At 38.4% G+C, this 22,720-nt stretch overlaps 1 protein-coding gene across 3 annotated transcripts in view; it reads right to left on the reverse strand.

Moving 5' to 3' along the window:
* KDM3A (lysine demethylase 3A) overlaps positions 1-22,720 on the reverse strand; it is a 52,239-nt gene that overhangs the window by 18,732 nt on the left and 10,787 nt on the right. For 2 of the 3 annotated variants that reach the window (XM_010382012.2, XM_030921453.1), the window contains exons 5-12: positions 19,591-19,693; positions 18,233-18,357; positions 17,994-18,066; positions 17,800-17,888; positions 10,690-10,853; positions 8,048-8,562; positions 4,554-4,758; positions 194-408 (exon numbers count right to left, since the gene is read on the reverse strand). In XM_010382012.2, the coding sequence (XP_010380314.1) occupies positions 194-408; positions 4,554-4,758; positions 8,048-8,562; positions 10,690-10,853; positions 17,800-17,888; positions 17,994-18,066; positions 18,233-18,357; positions 19,591-19,693 (1,489 nt within the window). The remainder of the gene's footprint in view (positions 1-193; positions 409-4,553; positions 4,759-8,047; positions 8,563-10,689; positions 10,854-17,799; positions 17,889-17,993; positions 18,067-18,232; positions 18,358-19,590; positions 19,694-22,720) is intronic. The other variant, XM_030921454.1, reaches the window with a different exon arrangement.

The following is a 22,720-nucleotide window of genomic DNA, read 5'->3' on the forward strand; positions in this document are numbered from 1 at the left end:
CCAAAATAAACCCCAAAAATAGGTGGCTAACTCTGATCAAACCTGTTACGAAAGGAAAACTGCAACCTCATTACATCAAAGTTATCTAAATTTTTGGGTGAAAAAAAAATCCAAGCAATTAGGACTTAGGTGTCACTCAGGAACAAAAATCAAGTTGGGCTCAAAAATCCTACCCCCTAAGAGATGCTCTTACTGTGTGGCTCAATAGTCGACATAGCTTCCTTTTCAGAAATCACCATTTGACAGAAGTGGTCTCCAATGTTGGCCAAGATGTACTTTGCTGTGTCCAAATCAATCCCCACAACGTTTTTGGTTAAAGGTAACCACAAGCCAATTGCTTCATTGTCATACTTGTTTGGTGTTAAGAATCCTTCTACCCGCAACACACCATGTTTGTTGAATTGTAACCTAGAGAAGCAGGGGAAAAAAAGATATAATGCACACACACACACACACACAAAACTGATTTACAACTTGTAATTACTTTTTGAGGGGGCGAGGGGGAGATGGAGTCTCACTCTGTCACCCAGGCTGGAGTGCAGTGGTGCCATCTCGGCTCACTGCAACCTCCGCCTCCCAGGTTCAAGCAATTCTCCCTGCCTCAGCTTCCCCAGTAGCTGGGATTACAAGCGTGCGCCACCATCCTGCCTAATTTTTGTATTTTTAGTAGAGAATTTCGCTATGTTGGTCAGGCTGGTCTTGAACTCCTGACCTCAGGTGATACTCCTGCCTCAGTCTCCCAAAGTGCTGGGATTACAGGCATGAGCCACCGTGCCCATCCACAAATTGTAATTACTATTTAAATCAACAAAGTCCTTCCTAGTTTTCTGTAATCTCCATGGCTAATCACAGCCAATGATTATTTGGCAATGTCAGTAGGAAGATGAAAAACACTTTTTCCCCAAAAGACCAGCTAGACAGGGGGAAAGAGGAGTGAGGAGAAGGGGAGAGAGGTATATTTGCACTCAAACCAATATAATCATACTGCCTCCAGGGATAGTTGTTCGACCTGCTGGACTTGGCACTTAAGAGCAGGCAAATCTTAAGTTACTACAAAGGTAAGTCGTTAACAAACAGAAGGTGATAAATAACCTGATCAGATTTAAATACAACTACTGCTTCAAGACAAAAGCTCAGCTAAAGAAGGGTAACCGCTAGACAGTCACTGAAGCAATGGCCACACTGGTTTGTGAGGTACTTAGTGCCTATATGAATTCCAGCCGCACGTTACTGTCCAAGTTTCTAGAAAGAGGGAAGCATTAAAATGGGCCTCAGAACCTAAGAAGTGGAAAAAAGGGCAGACCATTTGTTCATTATTTGCCTTGAATACTCTGTAACACTTGAATGTTTTTTTCATAAGCTATGTATTTTAAATTTTTAAAACACAAAGTATTTTTGTCTTTTTCTGAGACAGGCTCTCACTCCAATGCCCCAGGCTGGAGTACAGTGGTACGAGTATGGCTCACTGCAACCCCCACCTCCCAGGCTTCAGCAATCCTCCCACCTTAGCCTCTCAAGTGGCTGGGAAGGCAGGCATGTGCCACCACACCGAGCTAATTTTCTTTTTCCATTTTTTGTAGAGACAGGGGTTTGTCACATTGCCCAAGCTGGTGTCAAACTCCTGGGCTCAAGCAATCCTCCCACCTTGGTCTCCTGAAGTGCTGGGATTACAAGCATGAACCACCATGCCCAGCCTAAAAATATAGTATTCTGGCTAGGCACAATGGCTCACTGTAATCCCAGCACTTTGGGAGGCTGAGAGGGATCCAGTTCGAGACCAGCCCAGAGAACATGGCAAGACCCTGTCTCTACAAAAAAAAAAATTTTTTAATTAGCCAGGCATGGTGGCAGAAGCCTGTAGTCCTAGCTACCTTGGAAGCTGAGATGGGAAGATCACTTGAGCCCCGGAGTTTGACATAACAGTGAGCTATGATCGTGCCAATGCACTCCAGCCTTGGCAGCAGAGTAAGATTCTGTCTCTAAACATAAGTAAGTAAATACATACATACAAATATTTCTAGTAGGAGACATAAGAAATAGACATAAAACACAATGAAGTAGCCTGTAACATATCGTAACAGTCATCAATTCTTGTTAAGAGCAGAGGACGAAGTGCTGACTGCCGACTATGAGTTTTGTGGGCCAATATGATGAGGACTTCACGGTAAAGAGAGTAACTGAGCTTGCTTTGGCAAGAAAAGGTAGACAATTAGGTGAAAGAAGGTATGTCCAAAAGACAGTATTTCATATAAAAGCAAGAAAACTAAAGGTGAACAGGGTGACAATAGACTAATTAGACTAAAGGGTTTATTCAAATAGGTAAGAATCAGGAAGAAGTTGCAGAGGTATTGCTGAAGCCTTCAGTATTTCACTGGGGATCTTGACTTTGCTAGGCACTGGGCAGCTATCAAAAGTCATCATGTGAGACACACGTGAAGTTGTGTTTTAGAAAAACCATTCGTCCAAAAGAGTGTAGAATAAACTGGAAGGACAAGACACTGTTACCTAACATATGCGAATTATTTCAAGCAGTCCAAATGAGAGATGCAAGTTTTTAATTGACGGTCCAAATTAAAGATAGTCATAACACTAAAAAATAAATTTGAAAGCATTTCAAAGTAGGACGTAATGGCAACAGGACCTAGCAACTGAGCCTTACCACTGAGATCCTATCCCTACTCCTATTTTATTTGCAAAAGAGTTTAATGAGATACAAACTTGATGAGTAGGCTAATGACAACCTCAATCTTCACTCTAAACATCAGGAAAAAAGTTAAATTATGATATTCTTTTAACAAGATATGAGTTTTTTCTAGTTTCTACTACACTGGCTTCTACTATGCAGCATTATTAGACAAAGGTACTTTCCCCTTTAAAGAAGTCAAAAATGAAAAAAACAGCTAAGTCATAAAGTCAATGACTTCTAGACTGTTACAAAAATATAGTGGGTTTAAAAAATAAAGAGCTCTAATCATATTACAAAGAACAAAACAAAATAAATTATCCTTTCCCTAAAATGCCTTTGCAACTTAAACCAGTATCTCTCATCCAATCTAGTTATACCTTTCATAGCAGGAGCCATAACAACATGAAATCAAGTGCATAATAGAAACACAAAGACCTGTACAAAGCACAACCATTTCAGTTTCTTCAAAATACATACACATACAAATGAACATGCACTGTAACACACCTATTTAAGAAAAAAATTCTCGAGAGGAAGGGAAATAGAGTTACCCTCTACTGAGAGCTTATTCTGGGCCAGGAGTTATTCAGAATATATTAATATAAGCATATGTTAATATATGTTAACAGTATTACAGCTCTAAATGCTACTCACATGCTTTATGATGTGCTTTTGCAATTTACAAAGGGATGAATGGGGCAAACTAGTATCTAAAAAATTCTTATTTTGCTAAATAAGCCTGAATCTGAAAATTACAAGCATATATAATTAATGATCTAAATTCCCGGTGCATTTAATTCAGCTCATCAGCAATCTTTTCACTTAGATAAAATGAAAGGAGAGGAGGAGAATAGGAAGAAATTGAAGTCAACTCTTCTGTTTATGATTAGAGTTACTTCAACCTGAAAGCAACTAGATTTCTGAGAAAGTGAATTCTACCTCAAGTTCAACTATGCCAACACTGTTCATTTCTATATGAACAAAAGAGAAGATAGGGCTGCTTTTTTCTTCACTCAGGATAGAAGAATTTAAAGAAAATGATTTTGAATTTATATATATATATACACGAAAATTTTGCCTATAAAATTGGAAAAGATTTTTTTAAAAGATATGCCTCTCCCTGCTGCCAATGGTACAGAGACCATGGGAGCATGTTCAAACACTGCAGTGGGCAAGGACACAGGTGCAACCTTCCTGGAGGATAACTTGGCAGAACATGTGTATCAAAGTCTTAAAACACACACACCTTCTGACCCAGAAATGCCATTTCTAGTAATCCTCCCAAAGCAAATAATCAGGGACATGGACAAAAAGATCATTTCTGCATTATTTCCAGTCACAAAAAATACAAAATAATCTTAATACCAACAAGGGAATTGGTGAAATAAATTATCAAACATTACTATAACATGCTCTTACACAGAAATTCAAAAGTATTTTAAGAAAAAGGTTATGATCAAGCGGTCCCTACTACATAATGGGAAAATAAAGATTCAAAACAGAATGTGCAATATACCAACTAGGTATGCCTGAATACATTTTATGATCATACAATGCACTGAAAAGTTAACCGTAGTTATTTGTAGTGGTATTTCAGAACCTTCAACATTTTTCTATAATGACTGTTACTTTCAGAAATAGAAGTTTATATTTTTAAGCTTCATTACTTTAAAAAAAAAAACAAAAATAAGAATGAAAAGTCACATGCAATAAGATCTAGATTCTCCAACCTAGAGATTACAAATGCAACATCTACCACCTTTTTACTTCTAGATTTACTGTTGATAAAAGAGTAAAAAAGGTATGCTAGATGATCTAGCATAAAAAGTATGCCCAGATTATCTGAACTTTTCCCAAAATGCCTCACCTCCTGAAGTGAAAGAAGCGGCAAAACACAGGTGAGTCCTTCTGTTGCTCCTTATCCTTGCGGAGACTGTCCAAGCGACACTCTCGGCACTTAGGCAACTGTGCCACAATGTTCACACAAGAATCATCCTGTACGAAGGCCTCGCCACTCTGTTGCAGCTTTTTGAGTTTAGCTGGGTCTGTCAAAACCGACTTCCTGGATGGGGCTAGGAAAACAAAAGATAAAGGAGACAGGACCTCAAATTTTTTAACACCACATTCATATGTGACTGAATTCTATTCAAAAAGCCAATATTCCCTTAAAGAGAACTCCCTTCTCCATTCCTGGTTCAACTGTAATTTCCAAAAATGGCTCAACAGAAAACAACTATCAGAATAACTGGAAAAGTTTTACTCTCTTTATAAAACAATTCTTATTTGCTGAATCCATTTGGCAACATAAAACCCAAAATTAAACAGCCAGCCTCACGATTTAAAGTTAATGTGTACTTCTATTCACAACCCTACATTTTAGGATGTTTTCAAATCAGGTATTTAATTCAAACTCTGTTGAGGTTCACCTCCGCAAAGCCTGACTTTGTGGACGTCCATTCTGTCATGTTCCAAATGCAAAAAAGACTGGTTTAAGGTGTGTTTTTAAAAGTACAACGCAAAAACTAACCATTCTAAAAATAACAATAAACAAATCACTTTCCTACATAGCCCCTGGGTCTATGGGGTTAGAGCATCTTCTAAATGCCTGTCACTTGACTCCTGACATGTCTTCCACTTCTTCTGCACATGTGGTCTATGCAGGATTAAAAGCACTGGCTACAGACAGGATTATAATTCTAAGTAAATGCAGATTTTATGTTTTAACTTGTAATCAGCCAGAGAACTTGAAATGTTAATATGGTTTCTAAAGAAAGGTAGAGATGTATTAGGAAAGAGCAATCACCGTGTCAGAGAACAAAGTAAGGAATCCATTTGTATGCCAAGAGCCTTAAGGAATATTTAATAGAAAACAGAAAAGACCTTTTCTTAGGGTCCAAGAGAGCTGAGAAGAGGGAAGTGGGTTTTTAGGCAAACAAACAAAAGTCAAACACCAACAGCTTCTGGGGAACTAGTTGAGAGATGGGTGGGAGAGGTCAGTCTTGGAGAAAATGCGAAGATCCCAAACCAAAGAAGGTTTTAAATAAAGTAAACATCTTCAATAATTACCTTAGAGGTGATCTAATCTTACCTCTCTTTTAAAGCAGGACTAGACCACATGTAAATTTCTACATGATGCTGTTAGTCCTTGATCCCTTAAACACTCTTATTCAGTTATAGTGAAAGAGAAGGTAAAGTAAGAAAGGAGAGAAAATAAAGAGATTAGTAGTTCAAGGATGTAATTTTAATTACTCAGATATTGAAAGACATCATCCTTTGAGTTGGGCCACGCTTCCACAGATCACAGGCAAAAAAGGTTATCTTACCTGTTCTATCCTGGCTCACAAGAGGAAATATCTAGAAATAAGACAGTTGAACTGTCTAAATCTAGCTCTTTACCGAGGAGAGCAACAGGTGCTACCAACAGGTGATTCTCTGAATTCAAAGCCAAGAGAAAAATGCAATGCCCACTTCTGAGGAGCCACATTATCTATCTGAACAGAAAAAAACGCAGCTGTTTGACTCCAGTTTGCTTTTATTTTCTAGACCCAAAGTGCAAGAAAGGAGCAGAAAAGTTTTCCAAGCCTTCTGTACCAACATGCATTACTAGTGGACACAGATTAGAAGTCACGGAAGGCTTCTGATCACACTCTCACACCTCAATCAAAAAAACAGACACAGTAGATAGCAGGATGTGCTAGTCCAGGATGTAAGTAGGTATTTCACTTCTTTTACAATCCATTAGATGGAGAATAGCTGCATAATATATTAAATGAGACAAAGCTGGACTCCATAACTCACTTGTGTATCTATCATGTGCTTACTGCACTAGAATCTTTACTGCTTCTTCACATATTAATTTGCTTCAAAAACTAGCTGAGTGTGAGAGCTCATGATTCAAAAAGAATAAATAGAACAAGGATATGGTTATGAATATGTACTTTCTTTTGAGCGTTACATAATTTCTGAGAAAAGGATAATCTTATGCAATTAATTTATGCAAATTAACAGCTATATTAACTTAAACCTCAATGAAGAAGCTAGGTTAGAAGTATTGCTAGGCAAAGAAAGTTCTATTCTTCCAATGCTATACTAAAAAGATTCGCAAGTCAAATCCAGCCATCTTGCCCTCTAATTTTACAGAGGCCTGCAATTAAAAAGGTAGTGTAGATATATTCATTTTTACTGATCCAAATAAATAAGTTGTTTTCCTAGGTTGTTTTCGTTCGTTTTGTTTTTTTGAGCCAAGCTCTCGCTCTGTCGCCCAGGCTAGAGTGCAGAGGTACAATCATAACTCACTGCAGCCTCCAACTCCTGGAGTCAAGCAACCCCCTTGCCTCAGCTTCCCCAGTAGCTAGGAATAACAGGTGTGTACCACCATGCCGGTTGATTCTTTTAAAAATTTTTTGTGGAGATGGGATCTCACTATGTTGCCCAGGCTGGTCTCAAACTCCTGGTCTGAAGCAATCCTCCCACAGTGGCCTCCCAAAGTATTAGGATTACAGGTGTTAGCCACTATGCCCAGCCTAAAACATTAACAAAATCCATACCAATTTCCCACATAGCTAACAGTGATCAAAAGGCATCTTTAAATTCTAATAGCTCTAAACCTTTTGACATGCTGAAACCATTCTGTTCTTCTAACTCTAGTAACAGAGCTTCTGAAACTACCACCATCATAATGCATCCTCGAACTTCATGTAAGTAGCATCAAGTACAATGTACCATTTTTCCTATAAGAAGAGTAGTTTTAAACTGTGGGTGCAGCAGGACCTCCCCTTAAGCAAAGAGACTCTTCCTGGTATTTCAGCCCTATCCTTAACAACTTCAACCCAAGTCCCTTTTCCAGAAGTGATACAATTCTGCATCTTTTCTAAAATTTCAAATCTCAGCTACCTGTCACAGATCACCTCTTCTACTCCAACCTGGAAGTCACAGAAAGTGACAAGCTGAAATAAAGTAATCACTAGATTACTTTAGATTTTGTTTCAAAATTTTCTTAACCTAAAAATTGGGAACCACCTAATAGGAACCAGTTAAATCATATGGTAAATGAATATAACAGAATCCTTGCTTTAAAATACTAATAGACATCTACACTAATTCACAGGGTAAAACTGTTGGCATGAACCCATTTGTGTAATACAGTTTATCTGTATTTCTATATACATGAAACTAAGTACACCAAAATATTAACAGTAATCATTTCTGAGATTTGGGGATTATACCTTCAACTTTTCTGACTGTATAAACTATTTCTACAAAGTCATTTTCACATAGTTTCTCATAGGACAAGAAACAGATATATATATATTATCTACCATTTCTTACCTTCTACCAATAAAGATATTGAGAAACACTCACCATTCTGGATTTTATTGTTGCTTCTTGTACAACAGCTTTCATTATCTACTTTTACTGAAGATTCCTTTAAATTCTGTGATTGGCAAGCTAAAGCTGAAGGTTCTACCTTTTTTCCTGAACAGTTATTTGGGCTATCACTATTGACACCTGCTTTCACTTCTGGTGTATTAGAAACATCCAATGGGGAAGGTGCATGTTCTAGGTGCTTCTGCCGTACAGGAGGATTAGCAATTTCCAATTCTGCCCTAGAAGAAGCCTTTGTAGGTAAGCACTCCTTAGGAAGGCCAGTCAATGGTTGTGGAACAGACTCCAATCTGTTTTCCTGATCAGTGTTTGTCTTAGGCTGAGTACAGCAGCTGCCTTTTGGCTCACTCAGAATTTTCAAGTCTCCAGTTCCAATCTGAGAGGACTTTGAGAGCAACCCTGCTTTGCAGACATCTGGTTTTGTTCTCAGAGCTTCAGACTTTGTATTTAGACAGGAAGAAATTTCCTCTGGTAAACTCTGTTTATGACATCTGAAAAAGATAATATAGAAAGCTAGCATCCAGGCCTCTTTTTCTCTCTCCATTATCTTCCCAAAACAAACTGTTTGGTTCCCTAATGAACATGAAAGAAAAAAGAAAATTTCTTATATGTTACAGAATTTAGGATAGGTTTCTGTGAGCTGGAGTTAAAAGTCATCAGTCAACAGTTCTGCAAAAATATCATAACCACTCAGAAAAATACAACCCTAAATTCTGTCTGCATGCTCTCAGAAATCTTTAACTTCTTACTTTAGCTCTACTTCTCACAGCACAACGAACCTTAGCTTTCTCTCAAAACAAAATATTGTATGAACCAAAAAATACACTCAGCAGATGAGCTCTGTGGTTTATAAATATCAAAACTAGAACTCTGTGTAGGGGCAATTCTGAAAGTTTCTTCTTTTTTTTCTTGTTAATTTCAGAGAAACCTCTGCTAACTTTTTTCTATGATGAAGATTACGTTTGAATTTCAAAGATAAAACTAGCATTCTTACTACTTGCCAAGAGTCAAAAATTGAACCTCTAGTAAAAGTCAATGTGTCAAGACAAAAATTCTAAAATATGTATGTATGTAAGAAATGTTAGAAATCTCTTCAAAGATATTCACACAAAATCTAATTAAAAACGAACAATGGGCAAGGCACAATGGCTCACACCTGTAATTCCAGGATTCTGGGAGACCAAGATGAGAGCACTGCTTGAGGCCAGGAGTTCATGACCAGACTGGGCAAAATAGCAAGTCCCCCATCTCCACAAAAAAATTAAAAATTGGCCTGGTGTGGTGGCACGTGCCTGTAGTGCCAGCTAGTTGGGAGGCTGAGGCAAGAGGATCAATTGAGCCCAAGAGTTCAAAGCTGCAGTAAGCTTTGACTGTACCACTGCAACTGCACTCCTCTCTGGTCAACAGAGCAAGATCCTGTCTCTAAAAAAAAGACCCTCAAAAAACAAAAAATCTAACAAACTGGCAGCAGCACAAAACGCTTTTCTGCTATGAACATGTAACCAGCCCTAACAGGGAATAATTTCATTCTTGTTTGTTCAGTGATCAGGACACATAGCAAATAGAATAGCTGATTACTTGGTTATTCAAAGAACAACTTGGTATTTTCCCTGTACATCTTACTAGAGACAGTCTTGAAGAACTTTTGTTTCTTAGAAATTCATCCTAGAGTTCTTTCTCGAGAAAAATGCAAAGTCCTTTTTTTCTATTATACCTTTTTGTTCCTGCCTCTACCAAATGATTTCATTCCGGAGAAGAATTTTTCATTCAAACACTCAGATGAAAAATCTTTCCTTGGATATCACTGAACTTCCTAAAGTTCCCTCCCTTTCTATTTTGAAGACTGCTCCTCCTCCTGTCTGACTGCCACATGGCCATCCTCCAAGCTCTATCCCAGGCTGCCTGCTTTTTCCCAGTGAACCAGTGTGTTCAGCCACTCTCCCACCTTCCAAACCTACTTTTCTATACCACAGTCTCTCTGACCTCTATCTTATGTCTGTATCAACTGCCTGCCTATATAGGCCACCACCACTTCCCAAAAGAGACCCTTCCCTTAAAACTACTTGCACTGTCAACCTTGTAACTACTTTAAATTTCTACTTAAACTTTACATTTCATACTCATTTTCTTCCTCTACAAGTTAGTAACAGTACCACCTACAGCTATTGCTTCCTCATCTCTATTCTTCTTAGAACCCTCTCTACTGCCATATTTCTCAACTATATTTGGGTCAACTCATGTACAGGCTGAGGAGAATCTCTCACTGTAACGTCTCACTGCTTCTTCACACTCCCACTGACCTCAGTCTTCCATGTACGACCACTCTGTTCCCTTTTCCTTCAAAGACACCTGTTTTACAAATGTCTGTATTATTTCAATTGATCCTTCTCACTGTATCAAGATAGTCTCTTTTCTCATGCCCCCTTTCACTTCTACACCATTTTCCATGTTGCTCTGTGTGCCTTCTATACTTTTCACCTCCAAAAGCATTTATCTATCTTTTCTCGGAAACTCTTAATGAAAAATCTCCCTGGACAACCAGGGATAAAAACAATGAGCCATGACTAAAATAATTTTTTATTATTATAATTAAACATCTTTAACAAATCACTACTCACCCTTGAGGAATTTTTGCTCCAAGGTTAGGTGGAGAGTTGGCAGCCTGGGGAGTACTTTGCTGTCTTGGGTCCTTACTAGGTGGAGTTGCTGCAGTACAGCCAAGCAGTATCTCCTTAAAAACTGTTGTAGGTACAGACTGTACAGGACATATACTGGGAGAGGCCTAGAAGATACCAAACCAACAGATATTAAAAGGAAGTCCCTAGTTAGGAAATAATAAAATGCTACCAAATTTAAGATCATTTGCTTAATACTAAACAAGCATAATACTACTGCCAAATAAAAAGAAAGAAGAAAGTGAAACAAGTGATAAACTATAAAATTAAGGGCTTAAGACTGTAAATATATCACTCCAACTTTTCACAAAAATTATGTCTCCCTACAAAGGATCACAAGCTTATCTTTTTCAGACCTCTGAACCATTGTGCCAGGAAAACAGTCAGGTGGCAATTACTTTAATAATGCAACGCAGAGGTGAACTTTTAAGTGACAATTTTAAACGGTGGCAGCTTCACATGCATTCACTTTGGTATGACTTGAGTGCCCACCACGCACTTACTGCGTAGTTTGGCAGGAGACTAGACCACATAGGACTCTTGTGTTAGGCAGTGATGCCTATCTGGTATCCAGATAAGCTTATGCAATGCAATAAAAGTTGAGGACAGTTCTTGCTCTTATGTGGCTCATCAAGTCACAAAAGTCATCCCAAGCTGCAAAAAATATCAAGTTATGACAGGCCTGTGGGCAAAGCTGGGACACCTGTTCCCATTCCCTTTTCAGGTAATTTTATCTTCACAAAAACGTATAAGTATTGAATCCACTTCTAAACAGTTTATACCATTCACAAAAATAAACTTCCCACCATGAAAAAAGAGCATAGATAAACTCAAGACAATGAGTCTATGGCTGAACCAGGTGAAACCAATTCACCCATCTCACCGGGCTCCTCACATGTGCTTAAATTTTTAAGTCATATACCTTAAATTTTTAAGTCATATACCTTTCTCAATCATCTTGCCTTACCACCAAATCTAAACTTGAAGAATCTCCAAAGTTTCTTCATCATCTAGTTACTAACTTCTAAAGTTTGATTACAACTTCCATTAATAGGTTTTTTGTTTTGTGTTTTGTTTTTTTGTTTTTGAGATTGTCTCGCTATTATCATCCAGGCTAGAGTGCAGTGGCGCCATCTCGGTTCATTACAACCTCTGCCTCCCAGGTTCCAGCATTTCTCATGGCTCAGCCTCCCGAGTAGCTGGGATTGCAGGCATGCACCACCATGCTCGGCTAATTTTTCATATTTTTAGTAGAGACAGGATTTTGCTATGTTAAGGCTGGTGTCCAACTCTTGGCCTCAAGTGATCTGCCTGCCTTGGCCTCCTAAAGTGCTGAGATTACAGGCATGAGCCACTGCACCTGGCCAGCAGGTTTTTAAAACCTGGCAATTTTTAATATATTTATATGTACTCTACTCATGAATGTTTTTCTCAGAAATTTACTATGATAGCCTTGAAAAGACTGGCTACCATATACTAAACAGATATATCTGAAAAATAAGAATTTAATCACTGGCAAAGTTTTGGCATAGTTTCAACTATTTTTAGGCACAAAATTATCTGATCATATATTATACTATTTCAGTCAACTCAATTTTGGTTAAATAGAACCTTAATGTTCTCCAGAAGGTGTTATGGTTGGTTTGGGGTGTTTTTTGAGTTTCCTAATCCTTTAAATGAGGAAATTAGTTTATTCCTAAAGTCCCTTTTGCTTATAATAGCTTACAATTCCCTGTTAATCTGAGGTTAGTCTCCCAAAGTTTAATGCCAAATCATGTTGAAATGCTTATTCAGGGCTCAATTTTACCAATTATCTTTCCTCATATAGGTCACCATCCTTATTTTGAATATGTTTACACTAATAACTTTCCTTACTCTCCCAAAAGCAACATACTTAAGAAATTTGGATTATAAACCTAAGCATAATTTTTTACTCTGTATAAAATCAAGCCGCTCAAGTAAAAAAAACCCTCCATCGCTCTAATTTCCCATATGTAATCAATAAACCAATAAATCTTGCCTCTATTTGCAATGTATTGAATCTACCCATTTCCTTCCATGTCACTACTACTACCATCTTTCCCCTAAGCTACACATCTCCTAACCAACCTTCCTTCCATTTGTGTTGAATCCTCTGCATCCTACCCAAGATCTCTCCTACCACAAAGCAATCTCTATAAAACATAAATCAAATAAGATCATGGCAGTCCATTGCCTACAAGAATCCCATGTGGTCCAGTCTCCTACCCACTCCTGCTCCTCCTCCCGCCATCTTTTTCACTGCCTCCCTTGCTCCCAGTACTCCAACTACACTTGCTTCCTTTCTCATCTCCTAGTGTTCTAAGCCCTTTCTTGCCTGGGCCTGTGTGCTTGTTATCTCTCCGGCTACATCGTTTTCAGTGGCTGGTTGGTTCTCTCTCTCCACCCTCAAGTCTTAAAATGTCACCCTCTCAGAATTTCTGATTACTCTTTCTAAAGTAGCATCCCAAAAGCTGTCCCTTACTCTTTATCATTTTTCTGTTTATACCTTTCATAGCCCTTATCACGCCGTGAAAGTACCTTTCACTTATTTATTGTCAGTCTCCTCACAATGGGACGCACACTCTTTATGGGCAGAGGCCCTGCTCTTATACCCACGGTTATACCTCATAAAACCAAACACACAGTGGATGTTCAATAAATAAGACTGGTGGAATGAACATACGAATGAGTGAATGCTGTTAGCACATAATATTCCTAAATAGCTATAAATCAATAAGTCTTATGAGTTACTTCAAGTGATAGGAAGTGATGATCACCACTGTAGATCAGTCTAGCATATACTAACTTGTTGGAAGGAGGGATGGAGGAACAGAGGGAAGGAGGGAAGAAAGGAGAAATCTGCTATTTATACAAAGGTAATTCACCACACCAAGGAGAAGATTTGGAGAGCAGTGGCAACAGCACAGTGATGAAGACTATTGGATTTTGGTGTTAGCCTTTGGTTTGAAATTCAGTCTCTAACACTTCCTAGCACTTTCTTCCTATGAAGTATACTTTACAGGGCTGTGCTTTACCATAGTGCCTGGTGCTAAAATAAATTTTGGAGATGAGCTGTCTTAAAGCAGAAAAACATTGTGAAAACTTTCTTAATTCTGTCACCGTGTGTTAGAATCAGCATAACTTAGCGTGCTTTTCCTTTAAGAAACTCAAGTATTTCCTTCTACAACTTTCCTAAGGTGTAGCTCAACAGGAACAGGATTCCAATTCCCAAACCCATGTTCACGAGTGCACCTCTGCACTGGCCTCTGACTCAACAAAGGGTCAAAGTTTCTTCTTACCTGAAGAGTTTTCCCTGAAGGTCTTCTATACCAGTCATGGCAATAGTTCCTCCCTGCCAGCAGACGGAGATAATATAATTGAGTGTATGATAAATTCTAAGAAGGACACTGCTGGCTCACACTCCTCAGCAGACTCTTTCCCAACTAACCAGGCAACATTGTAACTCTGAGGAATAGTCTGCTAGGCAGAGAAGACCTTCAAGGAGCCAGATATCACTGGCAAACAGGTTTAGCTTAACCAAAAGTATTCACCAAGACAGTCAAGAGTCTTGACTACCTAATCCCAAATGCCTGTCTTCCAAAGACCACCCTAAAAGTGCCTGTCCAACACATCTAGGAAGTGCAAACACAGTAAGAATCGTGCTGAGTGTGTTACTGTACTCACCTTTCACTCATACATTTTCAAATACTTTCCTTCCCCACTGCTCCCTTTATCTCTCTAGCCCTCTTGAAATCTAGGCCAGGCCAGTGTATCCAAAACTTTTCTGATTACAAGAATCACCCAGAATGAAAGATATTTGCCGATATGGAATAATAGTTATAATACATTGCAAGGGAATCAAGGAGGCTACAAGACTATGGTTTTTAGTTTTAAAAAACTAACAAAAAAATCAGGTCTCTGTGATACATACGGGGTGAAAAAGAGATAGGAGATAAGTATTTCAAAATATAAACAGAGAGTCTCTGAGAAGTATAATTACAAGTGATGATTCTATTCTTTACTATACCTTTCTAGGTTAACCAAAAATTTTAAAATGAGATGAGCTTAATAATCAAAAAAAATTTTCAAAAACTTCTAAAACCCAGGTAAAAATCCACCACCTTCAACTTCCTTTAGAATGACATGACTAGCATAAAGCTCAAGAGCTGCAACGTACATTTTTAAAACACTTTATTTAGTTTATCATTTTAGATGCAGAAGTTAAGAAACTTATCTCCAGGCTAAAGTGCAGGCTTATTTTTTTTTTAATAGCTTCTAATGTGCCCATCAATCAGCTCAATAGCACATATAATATGGGCAACATGCTGAGAAAGATAAAAAAGTGATGCTCCCTGCCTTTTAAGAATTTGAGTCAAGGAGACAGGATCACATCATGTATGTCTATATACCCACATTTTACAAGTACCTCCTTGAAGGTTAGAAATTTACTTGCTCAAACGCCTTTCCCATTGCTGACACACCCAACACTCTGAAGGCACCTTCCCCCACAGGAGGTTCCCACTGACCTCAGTTCTGCTTGCACCCCAGACTGATCGCTCCACCATCCAACAGGATATGCCATTCCTATTCCTGACCCCTCTTCCTCAGCACACCTCGCCGCTCACTCAGCTCTCCTTTTCATCATACTCCAATTTACACTGATACATTCCCCATGACAGGTAGCACACAACCAACTTCTCCAAACTGATATTTACTAACTCTAGACTGCTAACAATTTCTCTAATGTTAAAACCTGACATAAAGAAATTATTATTCTATCCTGTTTATCTCTCAGCTTCTAATACTATGGATTACTTGACAATATTGTCTCTGAGCTTGACATCCTCTGTGTAGTCCTGGCCACATTACTTACCCAGAGCCTTACTATCTATTCCCTTCTAGACCAGAGACCCCTATTCCTCACCAGCTCAGCTCCTTTCTATACCGGGAGACTATATAGTATCATAAATAATTGCCTGACCATGTCACTTGCGATTCCTAAGTTAGAACTGTCATGTTCTTTGAGGCAGACATTCCATTTGTTCTACCTACTTCATTAGCTAGGTTCCTGTGCTTCCTCAGTCCTAACACCTAGTCTTCCACCAAATTCAACTAATGCTGTCTCCTAAATAGCTCTCCACCCCCTTAGCTACCGCCTCACCTCAAGCCTATTTATGATGTGCAATACAACTAACCTAATCAGTGCCCTCATTTCTATTCTCACCTCCTTCTCTCATCCATCATCTACAAAGCTTAAGTCAATCTCCTGAACTTAAAACCCCTGAACACCCCAGACACCTTCTTCATCTGCAGCATAAAACCCAAACTTCCTATCTCTGACCCTGCTTCTCTTTTTCCACACCTCCTGTGCCCCAGCCACAATGAAACATTTGCCCTTCACCAAACAAGACATGTCCTCTCTGTCTCACAGGTTCTGCCCAGGCTGCTTCTTGAGGCACCTGCAGAGCTCCTGCCCAGAGCACTCCCCCTGCACTTGTGGGAGCCCTTTGGAAGTCTGTCTCCTTCACTATCCTATAGACTCTGAGACAGGAACTCCAGATACCTTTCAATCTCCAGGACCAAGTATCCACCACACAGTGAGTACTTAATACAGTAACTGTGGTTTCTTGGATGGATGTACTTGAAATTACCTTGTAAACTTTAAGGCAAAAATGAAAAGTAGTAAGACTAATTTCCGTAATTACTTCTTCATTCTTTCCTAAACAACCTGAGCCTCCACTTAAGAGGTTAAAGCCTATACCCTTTCAAAGGAGGACAGAGGCTTCAGACACAGGTTTACAAAGCTTTTGGTGAAGTATCAAAGTTCCTGTTACCTGTACACAGGCAAAGATTCAAGAAAGCCAATTAACCATCCTAGCTACATAGACTCAAGTGTTTGTGTGGCACAGTGCTAGCTTTGGTTCCAGTCGATGCTGTAGTCCAGTCTGCCCTTAATCAAAAAACCTAGATTTATTCATTGGCTTCCTGGCCCACTCCCCATGCCATTTCTCCTGGCCTTGGTCAGTTTTTAAATTTTAAACTCCAGCCTGGGGCAGAGCATTATAAAGGAGTTTTCGATAATTATAACACAGGAAACTATCCATGTGACAAGTGCATCTGGATTCCGAAGGTGCAAAAAAGTTATAGGTCCTAATGATTTAATTCACCTAAAGAAGAAATAGTCTTGGTCCAAATGGTAACTATTTCAGAATAGAATTAAATGTGGTACGTGAACCCATGGTAGCATTCACAAAAGCCTATACTTTTCTGAGCAGAAATTAGTAATGGCAAACCAATCACTTCCCTTGAAATACATTTGTTTACCCAATCATAAACAACCAATTAAAATTCCTTATTATTCAGAAGGTGAGGGTCCTATTTCAACACCCAAACTACTCAGAATTCTAAGGCTTCTTCCCTCTTTTCATGCCAGGCACTGACACACACAACTCAATTTACCTTTAAGAACACTTCCACATGGTGAAATTGTCAAATCTATTGAGAATCTCCAGCAAATACCAAAAAATGAAATTTTTTTTACATAAAATAGTAAACCATAAACTTATATTATCTCCATCTGCTTCAGCATAGAAATTATGGCCAAGATCTGGAACTAGCAAAGAAGAGCAGACAGCAATATAACACTAAAAAAATTGGCCATGCAGCCAGGGGCAGTAGCTCACTCATGACTGTAATCTCAGCACTTTGGGAAGCTGAGGCGGGAGGACTGCTTGAGCCCAGGAATTCAAGATCAGTCTGGTCAACATACCAAGACCCTGGCTCTACAAAAAACACAACAATTAGCCAGACGTCGTGCATGGCACATGCCTGCAGTTCCAGCTACTCTGGAGGCAGGAGTTCAAGGCTGCAGTAAGCTCTGACTGCACCACTGCACTCCAGCTTGGGTGACAGAGTGAGATCCTATCTCTAAAACAACAAAAATAATTAAATAAACGATTAAAAAAATAAAAACTAGCCATGCAATGTTAGAGTTAAAGAAAGCTTTACACAAGTGACATAAATAAAGGTTACCTCAGAGCAAGATTTTGCTTGCTTGGAAACCAGGGTTCCATTATTCTCAGAAGACTTGCGTTTTACAGCTCCAATTCTTGCAGAATTACCTAAAATATTTAAAAATAGGTTAAGTTGGCTTCCCTGTTTCTCTTAATATGAGAAGAAAGGAGGAAAAGGAAAAGGAGAAGAAAGATTTTAATCACGTATCTTACCACATGTCACAAGGTTATCGTGTACAACTTCAACATGAATCAGTGATGGATCAACAATTTTCAGTGCTGGAATCTTAAAAATAAATGAAACAAAGATACAGGAAAATAAAAATGCTCAAGAACATACTGAAAATCAGTTTCAAATAATAAAGGTATTTAGTGCCTAGAAAATCATACATGCTTTGTATAGTTATCATACTTTGTCGAGTTATCCTACAAGGAGTTATTGTTGTCTTTACCTCCTCACAGTTGACTTGAAGAGTTTTTGATGCTGGGTTTCCACTTACAACGGTTGCTGAAAACCACTGAGTAGATGGGTCCAAGCTATAAATTTTTACTTCTGAACCAACTAAGTTTTTGTCACCTTAAATAAAAAAAAAAAAATTAGAGCCATTTGCATTATCTCCCAATAGCAACATCATCCAGGACTATCTTTTCCTAAGTCCTTTTTTTAAAAAATGCAAAAGTAAACATTAAAAGAATCACTACAAACATAAGATGACTGACATTTCAGAAAAGCTAAGAGAAAATTTAAACTTTTTATTTTGTATCAGACCAAAGTCGTATCAGACAATTCATCAAGACCTCACTCACTGTCCTGTGTAGTTTTAGAGGAATCAAATTCAGGAACCCCAACAGAAATACTATGTCTGATAATCTAAAAAACACAGAAAAAAATGTATGATTGTAGAAACTCAGTAACATAAATGGGAAGGTAAGGAGTATCAAATTAATGCCTTATCCGTTTTATATGGCTGATATTCCAAACATATCAAATTCCACATCAAAATATAGCTGAGCTTTAAAAATATCTACTTTTTTTTTTTTTTTTTTTTGAGACAGGGTCTTGGTCTCTGTCACCCAGGGTGGAGTGTAGCAGTGTAATCAGGGATCACTGCAGCCTTGACCTCCTGGGCTCAAGTGATCCTCCTGCCTCAGCCTCCTGAGTAGCTGGGATTACAGGCATGTGCCACCATACTGGGATAATTTTTTAAAAATGTTTTGTAGGGATCGGTGTCTCCCTGTGTTGCCCAAGCTGGTCTTGAACTCCTATCCTAGGCTCAAGCAATCCTCCCACCTTGGATGTCCCAAAGTGCTGGGATTACAGGCTTGAGCCACTGTGCCTGGCCCTACTTTACTGTTAGTTTCATATAATCTCCAAACTTTCCAAATTTCAGAGGTTTTAGCAACACACACATTTTTTGAATTTCAAATTTTAAAATTCTTAAAAATTTATTTGAGCAAAAAAGAAAGAAATGGCTGGGCGTGATGGCTCACACCTGGCAGGCAGATCACTTAAGGCCAGGAGTTTGAGACCAGTCTGGCCAACATGGTGAAACCTTGTCTCTACTAAAATACAAAACCTAGCCAGGTGTGGTGGTGCATGCCTGTAGTCCTAGCTACTTGGAAGGCAGAGGCTGCAGTGACCCAAGACAGCACCACTGCACTCCAGCCTAGGAACAAGACTCTGTCTCAAAAAAAAAGAAAAGAAAAAAAGAAATTTCAATGAGCAAATGAATGAGAGGCTAAACCCTAGTTTCTCACAAGCTAATTATTGGTCAACTCACGAACTATCAACACTAGATAATGCATATACCTTTTAAAAGATGGCTTTCATCTAAATGCTTCACTATCAAAGCTTGAAATTCTTTGCTGACAATCTGATTATCCGTAAGAGAAAGTCGAAGACTGTTTACATCCTGAAAAACGAAAGATCATTACATGTTAAGGATTAATAGTTAATAAGAAGAGTTATTTAAATTCCAGTGGGCTATTTCAACTGGTTAATCAAATGGGTTAAAGTAGTGTCAACAAACCATGTGATAGACCAAATCATTCCAATTCCAGTAAACCAGATGGCTCAAAAAGTCCTAAACCATCAAATGATCACAGCTATAAGGCAGACTGAAGTAAAGTCATCCCAAACTAGAAGCATGAGAAATATTAAGAGTAGATCAAAGCATAATTTTAAATATGACTAACTTTGTCGACGGGAAAAAAGCAAGCAAACAAATAGCTGGTCAATCCAAGTAAAAAACACTCTGTATCCTAAATACTGCGGATTGGGAAATCACAATCCAAATCCAAGGGACAAAAAATACAGATAAGACACACAAGAGACAGATGTATATGGTCAATTCATTTCAATTACTGTTTGGGTTTTCTTTTATTTTATATAACACACTGCCTGTGCCATATAATACACTGTGTAACCTCCTAGCAGGGGTAGATGACCATAACTGAGAGTTAGTTTATTCATCAATCAGAAGAAGGTTTCCTTAAGCAGTGTTCTCCAAACCTCTTGACACATCGTAAAGATTAACTCCAGAGGTACACATATCTCTTTCCACCAAACTCCACTGATTATGGGCAGCCCTTTTTTCCATATTCCCATTAGTGAACCCATGGCTGTGCCCGGTGGCCACCCTGGGGATGAGCAAGCATGCACCCATGATGGCAATTTTAGGGAAAATCTTGAACCACATCTCGGCCTGGTTACCTAGGCCAAAACCCTATTTTCTAAGGCACCTTAAAGCTGACCAAGCTTCAGCTCCCCTCCTGGTAAGAAACTGCTGTTTTTAACAACTCATTTCACACAGATTCATTTAACATAACTAGTATTACAAATGCATTTTTTTTTTTTTTTTTTTTTTTTACAAAAAGGGATGTGGGGGGACAAACAGAAAATCTGAATGAATAGCCTCAGGCTTCAGAGTAAGCCAATTCTGAAACATTCAATTCTTGGCAGCAGCTCCATTCTTGGCACTATTCCACAGTCTTCTGGCTTTGTGTGCACACCCAGTTATGATAAATGTAATACAGAAACTGTCAATAGGAATAACCTGCCAAACCGAATTCTAGCAGGGCAAAGAAAAAACAGTGCTAAACACAGAAGCCCTTCCAATATCAGGCCTTTATGCTTTTTTGCCACTGTGAAATGGTTAGTGACCAAGAATGGTTCATCCATTTTTCCCACTGGGAAGGATAACTAGTCTGTTAGAGAGAGAAGACGCACTGGAAAAATGTATTTCTTTTGCCAAGTAACATCAGACAAACCTAGGGTCTCCATAAGAGATCAATATTAATTACCAGAATGTGTTCGTTTTTGTTTTTTTTTCTCATGCATGTATCGTTTATACAATTTCAAAAAATTTAATTGTATTCTCCAATTCCTACTACAAGATGAAAGTACATAATAATGGAAAGAACTGCAAAGGGCTTCAATAAAGCAGAAAAATATCAGGCTACCTAGAAGAGTTTTAGGGCTTACCAAAAGTGCAAGACAGTTATCCAGATACCTTATCTTTTTCTCACCCACAGATAACTGAGTGAAATTCAACCTAAAGACGGACCCTAACTTTCAACCCCAATTTTTGCATATGCCAAATGATATTCACATGCTCTGTGCATTATCTAGAGCAAGTATCCTACTGGGGTAATCACATCCCCCAATGTGGACTTTTGTACAGCCTACTGTGATCACCCATATCTAAAGATAATTCTCTGAAGTATTAAACTTTGACAACTCAACATCAGTAAAAGACCACACATTATATTTCTCCCAGTTAATTATATATTAATATTGCATTAATGACAACATTCACACTGATGGCTCACAGCCCCTCTCCCTGAGAATAAATATAAACTTACTAATTTAGATGTTTCTTTTTCAACCTCAAGAAACAAAACTAGAGTTCTACCTTAACTGAAAACCTTAAATACAGGAAAGATGTAAATTCAGAAAACATCACTAAGAATAAAAAATTCCTTTTATCACTCACTAATGCAAAATATCCACAACCTCCCTGTATGTTATTTGATCCCTGCAAGCAAGTCAGTCTTCCTTTTAAGGCAGGAAAAATATCAAGATGGGTATCTAACCTAAGAACTTGTGTCTGAAATTAACTAAGTGAAAGCATCTTCCTCTGTTCCATTACTTAAACATTATAAAATAAGGTTCAGATTATGAATCCTGTTTTCACTTACTTTCCAGATATGGAAGTATGGATGAGACTCAAGCAGAGAGAAAGCCAGTGCTTTGGGCTTCCCAACACAGGCTTGGCAACCCGGTAACCACTGACCCCAAACCACTTTTAGCAAATAGGTTTCAGAGTTCTATACCACAAAGAAACAAGTAAGGTATGAAGTCACAAAACAGAAAGCGGTAAAGAAGATTATTCAGCTTTATAAATGATATCTAAAAGATGAATATTATTATAACGTGTGTGTGTTTGTGCACGCGCGTGAAGTCTATCCTCACCCATTTGCAGTATTTATGTTTTATCAAGTTGCAAAAAAATGTTTTATTAACAAATACTGAACCATTGCTCCTAGGCGAAATACAGGCATAGGTTCCTTCGAGCCTCTGGTCACATTTTCACCAACCAATTGACACATAATCTTGTTTTATGTGTTTCTACTGAAAGCCATCTTATTTAACATATACTGCTTATGCACTAAACTTGAATTCACAGCCAAGAGCACTATAACTCACAGATGAACGAAGCTTATCTAACACATTTTGTTCCTAAGACACATCATGGCACTTCAGCACTGCTGCTGGGGACCATTTTAAACAGTGAAATCACCAAAAAAAAAAAAACAAAAAGCACAAAAATGCAGCACTAGACTGCAAAAAGCACACTTGTTTACAGCATAAGTGAAACAAGGTGGAACATCACCTATTTAACCTTAGCTAGGAGCTGGGAACCTGCATCACGCAACTC

The sequence above is a fragment of the Rhinopithecus roxellana genome, chromosome 17 (assembly GCF_007565055.1).
Source record: "Rhinopithecus roxellana isolate Shanxi Qingling chromosome 17, ASM756505v1, whole genome shotgun sequence".
In the NCBI taxonomy this organism is placed as follows: Eukaryota; Metazoa; Chordata; class Mammalia; order Primates; family Cercopithecidae; genus Rhinopithecus; species Rhinopithecus roxellana.